This window comes from Oryza sativa, chromosome 4, assembly GCF_034140825.1.
Source record: "Oryza sativa Japonica Group chromosome 4, ASM3414082v1".
Classification (NCBI taxonomy): Eukaryota; Viridiplantae; Streptophyta; class Magnoliopsida; order Poales; family Poaceae; genus Oryza; species Oryza sativa.
The window spans coordinates 16,080,369-16,102,106 of record NC_089038.1 but is presented as its reverse complement, the minus strand read 5'-3'; the positions used below and the strand labels follow the sequence as shown (position 1 = coordinate 16,102,106).

The 21,738-nt window shown below is 45.9% G+C and overlaps 1 protein-coding gene across 1 annotated transcript; it reads left to right on the top strand.

The window, feature by feature from the left end:
• The first annotated feature begins 3,147 nt into the window (after positions 1–3,147).
• Positions 3,148–5,665, top strand: LOC136356196 (uncharacterized). The gene is made up of 3 exons (XM_066309786.1): positions 3,148–3,166; positions 4,152–5,005; positions 5,546–5,665. Exons 1-3 carry the CDS (start codon positions 3,148–3,150, stop codon positions 5,648–5,650), a joined length of 978 nt encoding a protein of 325 aa, XP_066165883.1. The 3' UTR covers positions 5,651–5,665.
• Positions 5,666–21,738: the final 16,073 nt, after the last annotated feature.

Here is a 21,738-nt window from a genome sequence, read left to right as displayed (position 1 = left end):
CATTCGGCTGCTGCCACTTTGGAATCATCATCTTCATCATCAGAACCATACATGTAAGGATACACATGGTTGATCTTTTTAAAGTTCTTCTTAGCTTCGGCAAATCTTTGCTCATGTAGAGTCACTTTTTGCGCAAGATGAGATAAGCTCTCAAACTCCTGGGATGAAAACTTCTCTTTAATCGAAGCTATCAAACCCTGAAAAGCCAAATCGGCTAACTGGGAATCTGTTAAAGCCAAGCTGTAGCACCTATTCCTTGTCTATCTAAACCTCTGGATATAATCCTGTACAGATTCATCATGCCTGTGTCGAATGGCTGTCATATCGGACAGTTTCATCTCGTGAACTCCACTGTAAAAATAGCTATGAAACTGTTTCTCCAAATCGGCCCAACCATGGATAGAATTGTATGGTAGAGAAGAAAACCAAGTAAAAGCCGATCCGGACAAGGATAAGGAAACAGCCTAACTCTCAAGGCGTCAACAGCCGATGCTTCACCACACTGAGCTAAGAATCGGCTGATATGCTCATAGGTAGAAACATTATATTGCCCTGAAAATTTTGAGAAGTCTGGCACCTTGTATCGGGCAGGTAATGGAATTCTCTCAAACCACTCAGGATATGGATGCCGATACAAGTTCCCAGTATCCTTCGGCTTAAACCCAAATTGCTCCCTCATCACATCTGCAATCATATCGGCCCACTGTCTCTGCTGAGGTTCCCCTTGTGTTTGCTGTGATATTGGCTCAAACTGATTAAACTGGGGAGCAAACTGAGGTTGAGGTGACCCCCTTTGATGCACATGAGGTGAAGGAGGCTGGTAATGATAATTTAAGTGACCCCGTTTGTAGTTCTGAGTATTCAGCTGGATGTTACGCACCAAATGTTCAGGTATAACTTGAGGTATCACTGACTGATCTGGCTGCACATTATGAACCAAGTGCTCAGGGATAACTCGATTTGCAACATGCTGCCTTAGCTGATTATCAGGTGTCCTCATCCTAGCCGATGCATTTAGCAAGGTTTGCTGCTGACGTATGCTGGTTCGGCAGCGCTAGATCGGCAGTTGGTTGATTTGGATAGAACATAGCAGCCACCTTCTCCTGGGTTAGCCGATTGATGTTTTGTCCACCATGCTGTGGCTGTTCTCTGGTCAACAGCCTAGGATTGGTTATTTGTCCCGGTGCCAATGATGGTGCAACCTGTGCAGCTGGAGCAGAAGCCGCAGCTGGTGCCATCGACTGTGTTGGTGGTGCGCTAGAAGAACCCTGTTGGTTGCCTGTAACCAAAGGTCTGTAATTTGGAAAAACACCACCTGGCAAATATACTGGCCCTGTAACTTGATGCTCAGCTATTTTGCCATCAACCCCTGATTTTACCATGTTAGTTAAGGTATTCACCAAGACTCCTGATTGGTTGATCAAAGCATGTTGCACCACGTAGTCGATCCGGTCCTGGAAATTGTTGAACTGCGGTTGTAATCCATTGCCATTCGGACCAAGATCTTCGACCATTCCCTCCTGAAAACCACCACCTTTGTCACCTGATTCACCAGCAATGCCTTTATCTTCTTGGGTTGTGCTTGAACTGGCTTCATCGGTAGCAACTACTTTCAGTTTGTATTTCTGGACAACTGTTCCTTGACGGGTTTCATCGAATGAATTCATGAAGTTGTCCTTCACACTGCTCATCATTTGTTCAAGCTCCTGCCTATGTTCAGCCGACAATTTGTCCAGACTAATTGGAATAATGTTTCCTTCATGAACATCAACCCCAGTTGGATATGGAGGCTTGTTTTGAAGATCTGTGGACTTACCTGTCGACGGTGAGGATTTTTTTTCTGGTGCCATCTCTGACTTCGAATCAAGACCCACTAGGCGTGCCAAAAGCATGTTGATGCGAAAAACACGAGGCCTGGGAGATCTGCTTAACTCCAGTGCAGGTCCAGGAAAACTTGCTTTTAGATCTATGAGCGTGCCAGTTGATTTGATCCTGCAATCAACAAGAAATAAAGACAAGGAAACCGTGGTTAAATCCATAAACGATAGCCGATCGGCTAATAGCCGATGACATATCATTTATCTTTGAGCCGATGTCATATATGCATCGATCGGTAATCATGAATAAATAATAAAGAACTAAATCTACTCGATCGGCTGTAGATATTAACAGTATACAATCTTGGTGTCGGTATATATTTAAATCAAGTGATTGGGATAGATCAGACGCTTTGCCGAGACAATAGAAATCACTTAGATCAAAATATATATTACCAAGAAGATTATAGACGTCTATAGCATAGCCGATAAGGTAGATCTAGCATGTATTGGCTAATACTCCGATACCACTCTATATTAAGATATTAAAGCAAGCAAAATATATCAAACAATAAGCTTAATATACCTAAAAACAGTAAGATCTCAACATAAAGGGCAGATCTATCATATCAATTAAGCACATAAAATATAAGGCTAAATCAGGTAAGATCGGCTGAAACTCCGATGAAACCCTAATCGGCAACCAAAAACATGCAAGAGATTGGAGTTCTAATCACGACTTATAAGATCAAACAACTGATGCAGCCATAAGTATGAAAAGAAAGACAATATCTATATAATCAAGCCATTGATTGTTTCATAGGATGGTAGATACCCTATATAATCTAAGCCAACGTTGATATTTAACTTAATTGGCTATCTTCTAACAATAGATGTTAGCCGGTTGAAGGTTAAATAATAATATTGTCAAAGATTATATAAAATATATGATAACTCGACAACTTACATAAACAAGATTAGAGTATCATAATGATAGAAGCACTAATCTTGAGAACACAAGCTGCCATAACAAGTTTTACCTCTAGTTGAAGATCGAAACTGATGCAACTTAATCCGAAGGCAAGAACTCGTCGAAACAAAACGAAAGTAAAAGGGTGGCGATTAGCCGAGATTGTATTGATTGTGTGTTTATTACATGGGGCTCGGGGTCTATTTATACCTGATATTACAAAATATGTCCATGTCGGACACGACTCTTATCTCTAACAAACTATAATATACCATAAGTCTTTGCGGCAGACTTTTGCCTAAACTTATCTCTAAGGAAATTACATCAAATATCCTAACTAATCGATACAATTGTCTTTCCATGACTCAATCCGTGTGTGGCAATCCATATAAAGCACATTAACTTAATCCAACAATGTGTATCGAATCATGTCACGTCCTGATAAATTCATCCCAAAATAAAAATTATTTTCTAAAAGGAATAATAGAATTAATTAAAATTCGAAAAGAAATTGGCAAACACTAAAATACGTACAAGAAAAATTCGAATGTGGCCCGGAGAATTTTTGTTAAATTCTCCTTGGTCTAAAAGGAGCCCTCAAATTTTACTTGAATTTTCAAAGCACCGGAAATATTTATTAAGCAACAAAAACGATTATCAAAGTTTACTAAAAAGAAAATCTAAAAATAACTCTCTCCTTCCCTTTGGGCCAAGTCTGGCCCAAGGTTTCTCCACTCTCCCTCTCGGCCCGCGGCCGAAGTCCCTCTCTCCTCCCTCTCTTTTTTCCTCCCCTCTCTCCCTCGGGCCGCCCCTCTTCTCCCTCCTTCCCTCTCGGCCCAGCCACCCGGCCCAAGCCGTGGCGCCCCCTGGCCGAGCTGCTCCCCTCCCGTGCCGCGCACGTGCGCGCACTGACGACGCGCGCCCCACGTGGGACCCGCCTGCCAGGCGCGTCTTCCTCCTCCCGCTCGGCCTCTTCTCCCTCCCGTGAAAACCCTAGTTCGTTCCTCCTTCGAATCCGCGCAATTTAAGCATTGGATTCCAAAATTGATTAGGGGGAATTAATCCCCTTTCCCTCCTCTCTCTTTCCCCCTTAATTCCCCCTTGATTCGTGCCCCCAATCGCCGGGAACGGACGCGCCAACCCCGGCCACCTTCCATGGCCGCCGGCCACAAACTCCGCCGCCGTTCCCCGCTCCTCCCGTGGCCGGCTCCCTCTCCTCCCCTATAAAATGGAACCAACTCTTTGCGTTCTATCGTTTTAGCCTCCTCCCGCGTCTTCCCGTGGCCACACCACCTCTCCCCGCCTTCTCCTTCTCTCTCTCCGGCGCCGGCCGGCATCCAGCCGCCTCTCCCTCCTCGCCTGAGTGCCGTCCGGCCGCACCGTCTTCTCTCTCGGCCTCGTAGGTGCATCCTCTTCCCCGGCGCCGCCTCTGATTCGTGGGGAAATCACCGGAGACACGCCCCCGCCGGCTACAGTGGCGGCAACACCACTGTTCCACCTCCGGCAGCCTCTGCCGCGTCTCCCGTGCGCCGGCCGACGTCGCCACCACCTACCTCGGCACTGTGACGTTGTCCACTCCCCTGTCCTCACCTTCTCCTTGCCCAAATCTCGCCGGAACGGAGTCCTCGCCGGCATCCAGTACATCCCCTCACCCGGCCGGCTACTGTTCCTCGCTAGTGCACCGGTCGACGTCGTCGTCTTCCCTTCCGGCATCGCAGCGGCAAGGTCGTCCTCGGCATCACTTCCCCTCCATCCAAACCCCTCCGCGGTCCATCATCGTCGTCTCCGTTCGTTCTCGTCGTCGACGTCCCGTCGGTCGCCCGGCTCGTCGTCTCGCTGCGCCGCCACCGTCATCGTCATCGCAGCGGCGTGTTCCACGCCGTCCTCATCTCCGTGCAGCTGCTGCCGGCTGCCCTCGTCGCCTCCTCGCCGGCCCCGGTCGTCGTCATCGTCGTCCTCTCGTCGTTCCCGGTCGTCGTGGCGTTCGTCCCTCCGTCGAGCCATTCTCGTCCGTCGTCCGCGTTCGTCAAGCGAGCCGCTGCAGCCCCGTCGTCGTCTTCGTCCTCGGCTCCGCATCGTCAAGCGTTGCGCCGGCCGCATCTCGCCTTCGTCCAAGGATTGCCGCCGAAGTCGTCCCCTCGCCGTTCGTCTCCGTCGTTCCCGGCCGCCTCCGCCGCGCCCGTTCGTCGTTGTCGTTCCCTCGCCTCGTCGCGTGGTGGTAAGGGTCCCTCCTCTCGCTGCCCCGTCCTCGTCCTTTCGGTGTTGCCCCGTGCCCGTTTGCGGTTGTCGACCCCGGTACCCGTGTACCGGTGTCGGTAATCGTTCGTGGGTGCGTGTGGTGACCGTGTTAGTGTGCCCGCACGATAGCCACGTGGTTTCCACGTGTGCAGCCCGTGTGGTGTCTAGTGGAGTCTGCTTGTTGGCCACTCGCCTCGGTTGACACACGGGGTCCGCTTCCATCGACCCGTGGACCGTCTCTGTGTACTCGGTCTACCGCGGTCCTTTAGGTTGACATGTGGGGTCTGCATGTCCACAAGCGCAGCCTTCCTATCTTTTCCACGTTAGCGCTTACACATGTTTTATAGTTGCAAAACATAATTATAATAATCCGCAAATCTCCATGTAACAGCATTAAACTTCGGATGACCATGTCTTGGTCATACGAGCTCCGAATTGACCCGTTCAACTCTCTTAATGTTTGTTATAACCTAAAGAACCGTGTGCTTTCTTTTTATGTATTGTTATTGCTTCTTTATAGGCTTGTAGCTTTGCTTGTGTGCTTCGCATAGCTTCTGTCGTTCCGGAGGTTCCTGAAGCGTGGTTTGCAGTCGTTGCCGAAGGTTCGGAAGGCCGTTCTCTCTGAGCAAGGCAAGTCACATCATCCTTGAGCATATTGAATCCCAGTTTATAAAATTATTTTGATTTAAATTAATGCATTATCGCTTTATTTAAATTCCCGCGTTATCACTGTTTTATTTAGCCATGCTTATTTACCTTTGTTATGACATTATTATTGCTATTGTTATTATTACCTTGTTCACCCTAGAATAAATAAAACCCCAATTAGTGGGTACTCTATTCATGGTTCCACTAGTATGAATTTAGGTAAATGCTTCGCTGATTAATTAGGCAACATTATGTGGTTTTATAACTCTAGACTTTGGGAATATTCATCTCACTTGGACATTATGGAATGGTTGGATTATTGTGGAATTGGATGCACACCTCCCCCTCTATTCAAAACCCCCAAAATGGTTTTAGTCTGGGCTCGGGGTGCATGGTTTTGTTAGTAGCACCTCGGCCACATAAGGACCGGTCTTCGGGCCTCTGTAACAAAGCACTACCATACTTCCACATGTCTAGTGGGTAAGGCTTAGTTTGTGGCTCAGTCTGGTTATAAACAAAAGTACACGGATGGAGATGGACGAAGTCGGGGGTCGATGGACATCTCTAGGACAAATCAAGGCTACACGAGCTGCGGCCTGGTAGTTGAGATGTCATGGCACAGGGCTGGTGTCCTGCTGCTAGGGGCTCAGTCCTACCTACCTGTCCCGGAGGTTCCGGCCGTAGGTGGGGTTGGGTCAGTACTCTTGTCTATGGCTAGGATGGGTTGGAAACTATGTCATGTCTTCCGTCCATATGCCGTGGTGGTATGCGGCACGTGGTTGCACGTGAGGAAGACGTGTCTTGTGGGTAAAGATGTACACCTCTGATCAGAGTAAAACCTATTCGAATAGACGCGCCCTCGGTTATGGGCAAGCCTAGCAATGTACCCAAGTTAGTGTTTTAAATTCTTAAAACCTGTTTAACAACTAAAATGTGGAATGGTTGGCCTGGGTTGGCTTGGGACGAGCTGGGACCCAGGGTCGGGTTGCCAGTTCGGTCTGAATCATCGTAGGCCTTGGGTTAAGGCAGGTTCGTGCGGGTTCACGGCCTTGATTTATAATACTGTGTAGCTCTAGGATCGTCTTTTTAAAATGGCTTTGGGTAACTAAGTGACTTTTAAATCCTATTTACTGCAAAATTTAACCCCTATTATTAGCTCCTTGTACCCCCTTGCATTAATCATGCATCTCCCGGTGTGATTTGCTGAGTACAGTGGTTGTACTCATTCTTGCTCTATCTTTCCCCCCCTTCAGTAAGAGAAGCTTTAGAGAAGAAGTCTTAGGTGGAGTCCTGGCTTATACCCCAGTTGAGCGCCTATGAAGATGGAGCCGTAGGCCCGCTAGTCCGCTGCTGTTTATTTTTGTTTGTCAGGCCTGAAGTGCCTTTGTAATAATGTAAATATTATCGATATAATAAAGATGTGCCTTTTGTATCATGTTTGTTTGGTGTACCCCGGCTTTTCCTGGGACGGGGATTAATACACTAGCTTTCGGGAAAAGGCAATTTTCTCGGTCGCGACAAATCATATTGTCGGAATTGGCTTGATCGGCTAACCTAGTCCGACTCGAACTTTGTCGATTAAGGTCGCAGCCGATTCGGACTTAGCCGATTCTTGCTCCGTTTCCACAACGATATTTGTCTTGGATTCCGCTTCGATCTAATCTTCATATCCGATACTCAGATTAGCAAATTTGGTTGTTAACAGTAACCAAAGCAAGATCACCCCAGAAGTGATGAGCCATGATGAACTATACAAGGAAAATTGATGCAGTCAGAATCAATGAGGGGTCAGCCAAACCTCCAGTTCGGCTGAACCACCTCTACCATGAATCGTCCTCTGTTTTATAAAGAGCGCAGGTTTGCACGATTTTTCCTTTGGACATCCATTCTATCTTGTGTTTAATTTGATTATCAATTCTAAAATATCAAAGATAATTAAACTCAAGCTAGGGATTGTACAATAAGAGTTCATGGTCTCCTTGAAAATAACATGCATGCCTCTTATTCTTAACTCATTACTTGTTGCTTGAGGTGACATATCCAATAGGGACCCCATGTTATCTAGGTAATTGATGAATGAGATATAGTCTGATGATAGAAATCCTGCTCTTCATGTTGCACACTTGGGAATTTTATAAAAAGAAAAAATATACAATGATGTTAAATACCTCATTGATATTTTTATTCCCACTAGAGCCATAGGTTGATCGTTCATGATTAGCTTGCTAGATACGCTGCTTGTCAATACATTGAGCGTTGTCAAGTTTTGTGACCCTAGTGATATGCTTTTCATACTTTATGGTCAAGATCACATACACTCCACATACACCCACCAATGCTTGACTTCTACACAGGAAGTTAGCATTCCTCATTTATCATTCATTTCATCCACATTCCACAAAATAAATACTCCATGAAATTTATGCCTCTTCTTCCAAAGTTCTTTAAAAAAAAAGAGTGAGAGATGCATGGCTAAGCAAAAAGAAATAAAAAAAAAGTGCTCATACAAGTATGGAGCATGATGATGAGAAAAAAAAGAAAAAAAGGGAAAAAAAGATAGCCATGTACTCTCCGAAATTTTCAAAAAAATAAATAAATGGAGAGGAGGTATACAAAAGGAGTTATTCTTATTTTCCTTTCACAAATTCACCATACACATACACATGCACATTCTTAACCAGAAAGTATGTCTTCTATTTCCGCGGATCCATTATTTGACTTTGCAATATATGTGGTGCAAGTAATGCTCTACTCTTTTTCATACCCTGAGCTCCACATATGCCTTATTAGGTGGTAGGAAAAGAAAAGGCACAATCATATGCCTTTGTGAGGAATCATACACTTTGAGTGATTGAGAGAATCATTGGTGGAGTAAAGCAAAGTTGTAATTTTGTGTTACTGGAAAAAACCCCACGTTGTTCTTCATGAAAAGTTAGGCTGACTTAAGTCAAGATTGTTCAATTTCTCAATTGCTCAGGATCACATGGTAGACACTACAAAGACCACAGGTGTCACGACCGGAAATAACCCAACGGGCGTTCCTTACGTGCGTGTATTATTCCTTGTCCCAGGAGGCAAGGTACACCAAAAGTTGATACAATTCAGAGTTTAACAAGCGGAAGCGTAAATAGTTAATTATTACATGGGCAGCGACGGCCCAGCACACTCAAAGACAACGAAAAACAGCGGAAGACTAAGGCGATGACCACAGGCGCTTGACGGCAGGCACGAGCTAGACACCAAAGCATTCATCATCTAGGGGCTCCTCTTCTGGGTTTGGGAAAAATTGAGCAAGACTGAGTACAATCACCGTACTCAACAAGACACACCCACAAGTGCAGCATAAATGCAAAGGAGTACAATGGAGTTATAGTATAGGGGTTAGGTTTTGCAATAAACAGCATTTAAAAGACTCTTAATTGCTCAAAGCTAAGTTTAAAACACGATCCTAGGACTATTTAATATTATTAAACAAGGCCGTGAACCCACACGAACCTGCCTTAACCCAAGGCCTACGATGATTCAGACCGAACTGGCAACCCGACCCTGGGTCCCAGCTCGTCTCAAGCCAACCCAGGCCAACCATTCCACATTTTAGTTGTTAAGCAGGTTTTAAGACTTTAAAACACTAACTTGGGTACATTGCTAGGCTTGCCCATAACCGAGGGCGCGGCTATTCGAATAGGTTTTACTCTGATCAGAGGTGTACATCTTTACCCACAGGACACGTCTTCCTCAGGTGCAACCACGTGCCACATACCACCACGGCATATGGACGGAAGACATGACATAGTTTCCAACCCATCCTAGTCATAGACAAGAGTACCAACCCAACCCCACCTACGGCCGGAACCTCCGGGACAGGTAGGCAGGACTGAGCCCCTAACAGCAGGACACCGGCCCTGTGCCACGACATCTCGACTACCGGGCCGCAGCTCGTGTAGCCTTCATTTGTCCTAGAGATGTCCATCGACCCCCGACTTCGTCCATCTCCATCCGTGTACTTTTGTTTATAACCAGACTGAGCCACAAACTAAGCCTTACCCACTAGACATGTGGAAGTACGGTAGTGCTTTGCAACCGAGGCCCGAAGACCGGTCCTTATGTGGCCGAGGTGCTACTATCAAAACCATGCACCCCAAGCCCAGCCTAAAACCATTTTGAGAGTTTTGAATAGAGGGGGAGGTGTGCATCCAGTTCCACAATAAATCAACCATTCCATAAGGTACAAGTGATATGAATATTCCCAAAGTCTAGAGTTATAAAACCACCTAATGTTGCCTAATTAATCAGCGAAGCATCTACCTAACTTCATACTAGTGGAACCATGAATAGAGTGCCCACTAGTTGGGGTTTTGTTTTTTCTAGGGTGAACAAGGTAATAATAACAATAACAACAATAATAAGGTCATAACAAAGGTAAATAGGCATGGCTAAATAAAACAGTGATAACGCGGGAATTTAAGTAAAGCGATAATGCAATAATTTAAATCAAAGTAATTTCACAAAGTGGGATCCAATATGTTCAAAGAATGATGTGACTTGCCTTGCTCGCTTTCCCAAACGTTGGCTTCAACCTCCACGAAGAGCGGATCTTCCGAAGCTGCAGCATCTACACGACCAACGGAAAAGAAAAGGGCTTTTACTCTAATAAACTCCATATAACAAGCATGAACAAAGCACAAAAATGGGTTCTTGACTTCTTAAGGAAAAATTAGAGACTTGAACAGTCCAATTCCGAGTTCAAATGGCCAAGTTATGGCCATTTGAAGTTTATATGCTCTTTAAATGAATATTTACGAATTTCTTCATTTAAATTTTTAATTTAAAATGGAATTATTGCGTCAGCCGGGAGAGAGGGCGCGCGGACCGGGTCCACGGGAGTGGGACCCACGCAGCAGTCTCACGGTCCACGGTGGACCGGGTGCACCCGGCTCACACCGACCGGCGCCGTGGGCCCCACGCGTCAGCCGCACCCGAGGGCGCGGGCGGCTGACGGCCGGGCCCCACGCGGCAGCCGCTAGGCGCGCCCGGAGGCGGCCACGTCGGCACGGCCTGCGGGAGGCGGCGCGTCCGCGCCCCTATGGTCGCAGGCAGTGGCCATAGGCACGGCGGAGCGGTGGCCGAGAGAGGGGAGGGAAAGGGGGAAATGAAGCGGCGGTCCACGGCTCACCCCGAGGCAACGGCGGCGACGGAGGAGGCGGCCGGAGCGGAGGAAGGCGGTGGCGCGGCTCGGGTCGACGGGGTCGGCGGCGCTCCGGCGGTCGCGAGCGAAACAGAGGGGTGGACGAGGTCGGCGAGGATGCGGCGAAGCCGAAGGAGGCGGCGCCGAGGTGGGAGGTGGTCTGAGGCGACGACGGTGGCAGACCGGAGCTCGGCGGCGACGGCGGAGAGAGAGAGCGACGGCGCGAGCTCGAATCCGGCGGGGAGGAAGGGCGGCGAGAGGCGGAAACGGACGGGAGAAGCGCGGGGAGGGTTTATATAGGGTTGGAAGGGGGAGAGGGCGGCCAGCGGGGAAGGAATAGGTGCGGGAGGTCCGGCCGCCATCAATGGTGCCGGCGAGATTTGCGGGGGCAAATCCGCCCGTTTGAACGCGAGAGAAAGAGGGAAAAATGGGGGGAAAGAGGGAGGGGATCCCGGGGAATAATCCCCCCCACTTTAATGCACGCGGGGACGGCGGGATGCGGCGGAATCGGCGGCGGCGGCGGCGCTTGGCGCGGGCGGGGCGGCGAGAGGAAGGAGATGACAGGTGGGCCCCACCCGTCAGCGAGGGTGGCGGGCGGGCCCGCCCGTCAGCGGCGCGTGCGCGGGGAGGGCCGAGTGGGCCGGGGGGAGAGGAGAGAGGGGGCGGGAGATGGGCCGAATTCGGCCCATTAGAGAGAAGTAGGGATTTTAGGGTTTTCTTTTTATAAAACCTTTTTAACTTTGTTTATTTCTTAATAATTATTATTTGTGCTTTGAAAATTCCACTAAAATTAATTTACACATTTTGGGCTTTTAGGAAATATACAAAAATCCTCCAAGCCCTATTTGACTTTTAACTTTGCACATTTTAATTTTTGAAGGCTTTCACAAGCATTTTAATTATTCTAGGTATAATTTAGAGGATGTATTTTAGGGTCGATTTGGGACGCGACAACTGGTACAGGTATGGCTTTGAATAATTTGTTTGCATGATTATTAGTAAGGAAGTCGTAACCCTGTTGTAGAGTCCATAGCCTTCACTCGGGATGAGCAAATGTTAAGTGTAGGGGTGTTGTTGACGGTCATTAAATCATAATATTTGACCGTCAATACCTACATATAATGAAACAAAACATGGTATCCAACTTAGTGGTAGGGATTATTACTAATCAATTCCACTAGTGTTGGTGAAATATGTGTATGCACGTATTTTAATGAGAAAACACACCCGACATGCGAGGAAACACACCTCCGACCAATCAGACGCGAGCACACAGATTGGAGGGCCCACAAATCAGGTGAAACCGCCCGGGAACGGGTCATAACTGCCATAACCGCCATCAGGGCCCACCAGTCATTGTCCCAGCCAAAGCAGAGGCCAGGATGTGGGGCCCAGGGTTCGGCCAAACCAGGTGGTTCGGCCGAACCACCACAAGCTCCTTTAATCCTGGCCTTCCACGTGTACGCTGCTGATTCCTTCCCAATGATGGTTGAGGGCATTTTGGTCATTTCCCATACATGTAACCGTCATATGGAGGCTATAAATAGAGCTCTCCTTCACACTTCACAACACACAACTTTGAGCTAAATTACAAGAGGCTCTATTGTATCTTTTGTACATTAGAATAAGGTAGAGAGTGAGGGGAAGCTCTGGAGGAGTGCCCGGAAGTTTGGCGCTCATCCGACTTCTACCTCGATAAGTGTAGCTTCATATGGGTAATTCTGGAGGAGTACCGGAGCTGTCGGTACACTCTGCTCCTGGTTCGGAGAACTTCTTCTATAAAGTAAGCATTCGTGTTCCTTTTTTTTTGTTATTTAATTACTTTGTCTAAGCGATATAGATTTCCATCTTTGCGGGTTCATTGTTTAGTATTCGTACTAAGTGCTCTAGTAATAGGACTCTAGATAAAGAAGGAAGTTCTTGTACAAGTATTAGAGTAGTAATTAATAACTTAGACGTGGTGTCTAGGTTAAAGATTACATTTGTTTGTTGTGTATCCCACGGATTTGTCAGAGATGGACGGCAGGTGGTGACAGCCCTGAATCCCGTCCAAGTATCCTCCACGTTCGGATACATCATAGAGCTATAGCCGGAACCACGTTGGCAGACCAGCAGGGGTCGTTGCCCGAAGCAATACATAGGAAATTATCTTTACTTAGCGTAGATAATTAAAACACATAGAAAGTCTTCTCTAGCCTAGCCTACCTATCATCTGTTGTTGTCCTTGGATAATCTTAGCCTTAGGTAGATTACACACGTTCCCTGACTTCGATATCCTTTAGGAGTCACCCGAAGGTGAAGTGCTACAGCGGTATTCCGTTCGCGCGCGCTTGCGGATTTATCTGTGTTCGTAAGAAATACCAACAGTAATTAATAACTTAGGCGTGGTGTCTAGGTTAGATATTACCTTTGTTTGTTGTGTATCCCACGGATTTGTCAAAGGTAGGTAGCAGGTGGTGATAGGCCTGAATCCCGTCCCATTAATCCTCCATGTTTGGATACATCATAGAGCTATAGCCGGAACCACGCTGTTAGACCTGCAGGGGTCGGTGCCCGAAGCAACAGATAGGAAATTACATTTGCTTAGCGTAGATAATTAAAACACATAGAAAGTCCTGTCTAACCTAGCCTACCTATCATCAGTTGTTGTCCTTGGATAGTCTTAGCCTTAGGTAGATTACACACGTTCCCTAAGTTCGATATCCTTTACGGGTCACCCGAAGGTGAAGTGCTACAGCGGTATTCCGTGCGCTTGCGGATTTATCTGTGGTCATAAGAAATACCAACACCCTTGACATGCAGACGAGGGAGATCTAGTACGACCTCACAGAATACATGGCTCAAATGCAAGAATGGCAACAGACTGCTGATGCTCAATTCGCCAACTTCAACAACATGATGCAGCAACAGCACGATGACCTTCAAGCGTACTTCCGCTTTCAGGGGTTCAATTCTTATCAAGGACCCTGAGCGAATGCCAAGCTTGGGGGGAGAGATGTCTCTCCCCCCACTGAGATAACTTGTATCACATTGGATATTTCCCTTTCCAATTGCATATTTGCTTTCAAATTGCATCTTATAAAACTTGAAAACAATATAAAAATTTGCAAAATAGAAAATACCAAAAAGATAGGATAGGTTTGGGTCATGCTAGGTAAGACAAGCTAGTTCTCTTCGTTGAAATGATGAATAGTTGCTCTGTTTTATATCTCTTATATATGGGTTCATGGTAAGTGCTCTCTCAAAGGTTAAATATAAGTAGCCAACAATTATCTGAGAACTTGAGGTAAATGGGCTGTACTTGCCAATCTAAGTCTAGGTTGTTGCGATATATGACATAGTAAATAAGAGTTGCTATGATCCTGATACTAGTTTGACCAAAATAGTGGAGAACTAGTGATGCTTGCAATGCATAAATATGTTAGAACAATAATATTCCACTAGTGTTAGGTATACTAATTAACCTTTTGCAGAGAATAACACTAAAGTCGACGAGAATCGACATCAACACAGACGATAAATCAATCGGACAATGTCGAGAATTAGACATATGTATGAATGGGCCAAGAACTCAGAATTGACACGATGATTTGAGCCAAAAATCACAAGTCTACATAAAGGAGCAATGGAGGAGGCCGCCAGCTGAAAGCTGGGTTGGTTGGGCCGACCCATGGTTCGGCCGAACCTCCCTCGCCTTCGTTGGATCCATGTTTTGGCTGGACGGTTGAGATGAAGCCCCAATGAAGGTTGGAGGGTATTACCGACCATTCCAACCGTCACAACCGTCATAACTCAGCTATAAAAGGAGCTCCTCTTCTCACTTCACTCAGACACATCAAGCAAGAGCTCTCTCATTTCTCTCAAGTTTAGTTTAGTAGTATCTAGCTGGTGGAATAGGAATAGAGTAGAAATCAGGAGTCCGGAAGCCTTCGGAAGAGTTCGGGTATCGCTCTAGTAGCTTTCCTTTCCTCTTTTGTAAGCTTTGTACTTTTTTTAGAATACTCTTCTGTAGACATTTATGGTATTGAAATACTTTTCGAGTATATGAATGCCTACTTTACATTATGTTCATGTTATACTGGATATACGGCTAACTTATCTGGGAGATGCTTTGGTGCGGGTATAATTTTTGCTTATGCAATTACTCTATGTCATGACGATGATATTAGAGTAGTATCTGGTAGTTTAGACGTGGTGTCTAGATTACGGGATATCATTATTTAGGGTTATATGCTGCGGATGAGAGGTGGGCCGCTGATGGTGACAGCTCAGTACGGGTATTCCTCCGTGCCTGTATATGATCCCAAGTTAATTTTCTGGGGAGGGTATTCCTCCGTATTTAGCCCCGGTTGTATTGTCATGACGGGCTGTCGTAAGGAACTCGGCAATCAGGGGTGGCTTCTCGAAGTACCAGGAGGGCATCGGATAGAGGATATTAGCTAGTGTATCAGATAACTAGAATGTATGTATACTATGTATACGAGATTAAGTGCTACAATACTATGTCGGAGGAACAGTTTTGCACTGTAGTGCGTGACTCAGGTTATTGTTCGTCTATGACGTTGGAGCATTTAGTCAGAGGAGCCGGTTCCCATGGAATCCATCGACGCCTAATGTCTCCTACCTCTCCCTTACACCATCCGCAAAGCATCAAAGGTCTCTATAATTTCATCTCCCTATATCTCTCTTAGACTGTGTGCATCTTCGGTATGCACGAATCGAAAGTGTTCTGAATATAATTGTATCATCTTGATGTAATGTGAAAGGGCATATAGCCTTCTCTTAAAAAAAAATCATCTCTCAGTCTTTCTAGCCTGTACTGGCGTGCTGCACGGTCGCCTGCTCAGCACATGCCCTTATTTCGCATCCAAAATCACCAAGAACGGGTTCACCAAACACATCCCAAAGCTTCGATTCAGCGGTGGCCGGAACTGAGGTCTTGGGACTTAGTATTTGGTTTCCGCTGTCCTCGATGGACCTCTTCAGGGCATAATTCATTCCATGTCTCTAATTTATTGACCGTTAACGATATTATGCACTATATATGTCATAACTACTTCGTGTACTGTTCACATTTATGGTGGGCTGACGAATTTTGACTCTTTTTTTTTTCTAAATCATCCTTACAAATTTAGAAAATGTCTATTAGGTACTGAAAAAATAAACCATCCCTACAAATTTTGTAATGCATATCGTAAAAAAATTTTATATCTAATATATATGCACTTTTGCAGCCATGGATCGAAGTTAGATGTACGAAACCGATCGACATATCAAGGAGTATAGAAGTGGTGTTTCAAATTTTATAAACGTCGCAGAGGAGGAGAGGAAAAGAAGGAACGATTGCATGACTTGTCCATGTACAAATTGCATAAATGGGAAGGAGTTTGATAGCTAACTAGATATACACTCTCATATGATACGTTGAGAATTCATGAAGGGGTACACATGTTGCATGAAGCATGGAGAGCAAGAATACTATAGATACAGCGAGTAGTGGTGCACAAAACCAGGAAAAAGATGAAGCTGACTTGTTCGTAACTTCTCCGTTGAGCAGTGAAATGGTTGATGTCGATCAAGATGTTTTGTAAGCAATGTTGCGCGATGTTGAGGAGCTAGATTATAATGAGAGAGATTATATGACGTTCACCTCAAATCAAAGTAACATCCCAAAACATTCACATCACAAATCTTAAGTTACTTATACACACAAATCAAATACATCACAAATCTTAAAAAAATTACACACAAACCAAATACATCATAGATTATACATCTCAGATCATGCAACAAATCACAAAATTATACATCTTAGTGAATCACAAATTGTAAAAAAAAAAAAGATGCCGGCAGCGGCTGCTGCCTGCCGCCGCTCGCCACTGGGCCCGTGCGCGGCCCAGCCGGCCACCTCCCACGTGGGAAGGGAGGAGGGGGAGGATAGGGCCGGGGATGGGATGGGAAGGGGAGGAGGTGGAGGGGGAGGAGGAGAGAGATCGATCTGAGAGGGAGGAGGTGAGGAGGAGAGGGAGATCGATCTGAGCGATGGGAAGGGAGGACGGGGAGGAGAGGGCCGGGGATGGGAGGAGGAAGGGGAGGAGGCGGAGGGGGAGGAGGAAGGGGAGGAGGCGGAGGGGGAGGAGGAGAGGGAGATCGATCTGAGAGGGAGAAGAGGGAGATCGATCTGAGAGGATAAGTGTGAGGCGGTTGTGGAGGAGAGGATAGGGAAGAAGGATTATATATTAAGCGTTGAATTTTAGTCCCGGTTGGTAATACCAACTGGGATTAAAAATCTTCTAGATCTTTAGTCCAGGTTTATAACACCAACCGGGAGTAAAGTTGGGGGCCTGACAAGGACTAACAGGTTTAGAACCGAGACTAAAGATCATCTTTAGTCCCGGTTGGTGCCAACCGGGACTAAAGATCAAATATGCCCACTGTAGCCACCAACCAGGACTAAAGATCATCTTTAGTCCCGGTTTTTAGTGGAATCGGGACTATTGTGGATTTCGGCCGACCGACCAAAGATTGGTTTCTCCACCAGTGATTAGAAATATAGATTTAAACTGTTTTTGCTGTCTCTTGTAAGCATTTGGTATAAAATAATTTAGCAATTTTGAATTAATAAGTACAGAAATAAACTTGGTTTGGAGTTAAGCTTTTTCATGATTTAATGATTCCTATATTCATAGTTATTAAATATCAAGTTGTATTCCATGTGGAGTAAAGTGAATGAAATCGATTGGAGCGAGAGATAATTGAATGACACAATAGAGCGAATAGATATCAAGAGTACATTTAAACAATGTGAAGCGGTAGCAATAATTATACATGAGTTGAATATGATACACTACGCCAGATCCTCACACCTCTGACGGGATACCTATGACGGGCAAACGATTTGGTCACTAGTGACCATTACCTCTGACGGGTCAGACGGGATAACGTCACCGGTGAGCCATCCGGCCGCGGACCGTCACAGGTATCCCCTCACCTGTGACGGGCCGAAAGGAAAACCCGTCAGAGGTATACCAGTGACGAGTTTTGCTTCCAACCTGTCACTGGTATCCCCTCACCTGTGACGGGCCGATACATTAGAAGCCGTCAGAGGTGATGGGCCGCCACCTGTGACGGCTTTCATTTCTGGCCCGTCGCAGGTGAGGGGATACCAGTGACGGGCCGTTGAACAGAAGCCCGTCAAAGGTATGAGCAATACCTTTCACGGGCTTTTTTTATCTAACCCGTTTGAGGTGTGTTGGGTCTATAAATACCCCCAAACTGCCAACTGCTTTCCATCCCGACCATTGTACTGTTCACAAATCAGTTGGGAGGGCAAGGGGGGCGATTTTTTGCTAAAATTCAAGGTAAAAAACACATTATTCTCCATTCATTCTCAACATATCGATCATCATTTATTTTTCTTCGTATGTTGTTGATTTCAGATGGATCGTAGATGGATGTACTATGCGCATCGTTCGTCTACCGAGTATAGAGAAGGGGTCACTGAATTTGTCACATTTGCGGATAATGACAGAAAAAGTAGGATGAGCATGCACATGTTGTGCCCATGTAGGGACTGTAAGAATGAACAGATGATCGAAGACAAGGATGAAGTGCATGCTCATTTGATAATGAATGGATTCATGAAGAAATATACCTGCTGGACAAAGCATGGAGAGCAAGAGGCGCCTGATGTCGCAGCTGAAGAAGTGTTGGATCAGGATGTAGAGAACACCGCCGCAACTCGAGAAGGCATGTTCGTACCTTCTCCTTTAGGTGGAGAGACCATAGATTTGGACACTCAATGTCTATCTACAATGTTGCATGACATTGAAGACGCAGAGGACAACGACAGAGATTATGAGAAGTTTAGTAAGTTGGTGGAAGATTGCCAGATGCCGTTGTATGATGGATGCAAGTCGAAGCACAGCAAGTTGTCATGCGTGTTGGAACTCATGAAGCTTAAGGCTAGTAATGGCTGGTCGGACAAGAATTTTACAGAACTCCTTGAGCTGTTAAAGGATCTGTTGCCAGAGGGGAACAATTTACCTCAGACGACATATGAAGCGAAGCAAGTATTATGTCCGTTGGGCCCGGAGGTCAGAAGAATTCATGCATGTCCGAACGACTGCATTTTGTATTACAAGGAATACGCTGACTTGGATGTCTGCCCTATCTGTGGGGCATCAAGATACAAACGAGCAAAGAGTGAAGGTGAAGGAAGTAAGTCAAAGAGGGGAGGCCCAGCAAAGGTGGTGTGGTATCTCCCAATTGCGGAGCGCATGAAGAGAATGTTTGCGAACAAGGAACAAGCTAAGCTTGTGTGCTGGCATGCCGAAGAACGGAAAGTCGATACTATGCTGAGGCACCCAGCAGATTCAGTACAGTGGAGGACAATGATAGGATTTACCAGGAATTCTCAAATGACCCAAGAAACATGCGTTTCGCAATGTGTACGGACGGCATTAATCCTTTTGGTGATTTGAGCAGTCGTCACAGTACATGGCCAGTTCTGCTTGTTAACTATAACCTTCCTCCCTGGTTGTGTTTCAAAAGAAAGTACATTATGCTTGCCATGCTCATTCAAGGACCGAGACAACCTGGCAACGATATCGATGTGTTCCTTGAACCGATAATCGATGACTTCGAAAGGCTATGGAATGAGGGCACACGAACATGGGACGCAAATGCACAACAACCTCCATGCGATGCTGTTTTGTACCATCAACGATAATCCGGCCCTTGGCAACCTTTCTGGCCAAACTGTGAAAGGGAAATGGGCGTGTTCGGAGTGTATGGAGGAAACAAGAAGCAAATGGTTGAAGCATTCACACAAGACGGTCTACATGGGTCACAGGAGATTTCTCCCAAGGTATCACCCGTATAGGAATATGAGAAAGAATTTCAATGGACACAGAGGTACACCCGGACCCCTGACAGAGCTAACAGGGACAGAGGTGCACAACTTAGTGATGGGAATAACCAACGAGTTTGGAAAAAAGAGGAAAGTTGGAAAGCGAAAAGAGAAGAGCACATCGAAGGAAAAAACAGAGGAGCATGTAGAAAAACAAAAGACAAAAGAGAGGAGCATGTGGAAAAAGAAGTCAATATTTTGGAGACTACCATACTGGAAGGATCTTGAAGTTCGCCACTGCATAGATTTGATGCATGTCGAGAAGAATGTATGCGAGAGTTTAATGGGATTACTGCTTAACCCAGGTACTACAAAGGATGGTCTCAACGCCCGACGAGATCTGGAAGATATGGGTGTTCGGTCGGAGCTACATCCCATAACCACGGAATCTGGCAGGGTTTACCTTCCTCCAGCCTGCTACACTCTCTCGAAAGAAGAGAAGATTGATTTGCTAACATGTTTGAGTGGTATAAAGGTTCCATCTGGTTACTCATCAAGAATCAGTAGGCTCGTTTCACTGCAAGATCTTAAGTTGGTTGGAATGAAGTCGCATGATTGCCACGTTCTTATCACACAGCTGTTGCCCGTTGCAATAAGGAATATTTTGCCTCCTAAGGTGCGACACACGATCCAGCGGTTGTGTTCCTTCTTCCATGCAATCGGCCAGAAGATCATTGATCCCGAGGGACTAGATGAACTACAGGCAGAACTTGTGAGAACCCTATGTCATCTTGAGATGTACTTTCCTCCAACTTTCTTTGACATAATGGAACATCTTCCGGTGCACCTTGTGAGGCAAACAAAGTGCTGTGGTCCAGCATTCATGACGCAGATGTATCCTTGCGAAAGGTACCTGGGGATCCTTAAGGGTTATGTACGGAACCGTTCACACCCCGAGGGGAGTATCATCGAGAGTTACACCACCGAAGAGGCCATCGAATTTTGTGTGGACTACATGTCAGAAACATCTTCAATTGGATTACCACGATCTCATCACGAAGGGAGGCTTGACGGTGTTGGTACTGTTGGAAGAAAGACTATTAGGTTGGATCGGAAGGTGTACGATAAAGCTCATTTCACGGTACTACAGCATATGACTGAGGTGGTGCCGTACGTTGACGAACACCTTGCAGTTATCAGACAGGAGAACCCAGGCCGATCAGAGAGTTGGGTCAGGAATAAGCACATGTCTTCTTTCAACGAGTGGCTGAAGAACCGAATTGCCAGGTTGCAGAACTTGTCTAGTGAAACACTTCAGTGGTTGTCACAGGGTCCTGAATGGAGTACCACCACTTGGCAAGGATATGACATAAATGGATACACCTTTCACACGGTAAAGCAAGACAGCAAATGCACAGTGCAGAACAGTGGGTTACGCATCGAGGCTGCTAGTGACGGTGGTCGTCGTGATCAATACTATGGTAAAGTTGAGCAAATATTGGAGCTAGATTACTTGAAGTTCAAAGTCCCGTTGTTTCGTTGTCGATGGGTCGATCTTCGCAATGTAAAAGTTGACAATGAAGGTTTCACCACTGTCAACTTGGCTAACAACGCGTACAGGGATGAACCGTTCGTTCTCGCCAAACAAGTTGTTCAAGTGTTCTACATAGTTGACCCGTGTAACAAGAAACTACATGTTGTTCGTGAAGGGAAAAGGAGAATTGTTGGATTGGACAACATTGCAGACGAGGATGATTACAACCAGCACGTCCACGGCATAGGTCAAGAAATACCTCTAGAAGAGGAGGAAGAAGAAGATGAAGTTCAATATGCACGTGTCAACCATGAGGAAGGATTATTTTTGTAATTTATGTACGTAGTTTATGTCTACATGTCTATTATCTGTATGACTCTAATATGTTCGCAATGATCAATAGTATATTGCTTATGAAATAGTCAAATAAAATAAATAAGTGAAGCACCCACTAGAAGTGAAATAAAATAATTAAGCAAGTATAAGCATTGGAAA

What these genes read in the sequence shown, in the direction of transcription:
- LOC136356196 (XM_066309786.1), top strand. An exon ending in CCTCGCCTCGTCGCGTGGTG is followed by an intron (nt 5,006 to 5,545) that starts GTAAGGGTCCCT and finishes GCTTCTTTATAG; the next exon opens with GCTTGTAGCTTTGCTTGTGT.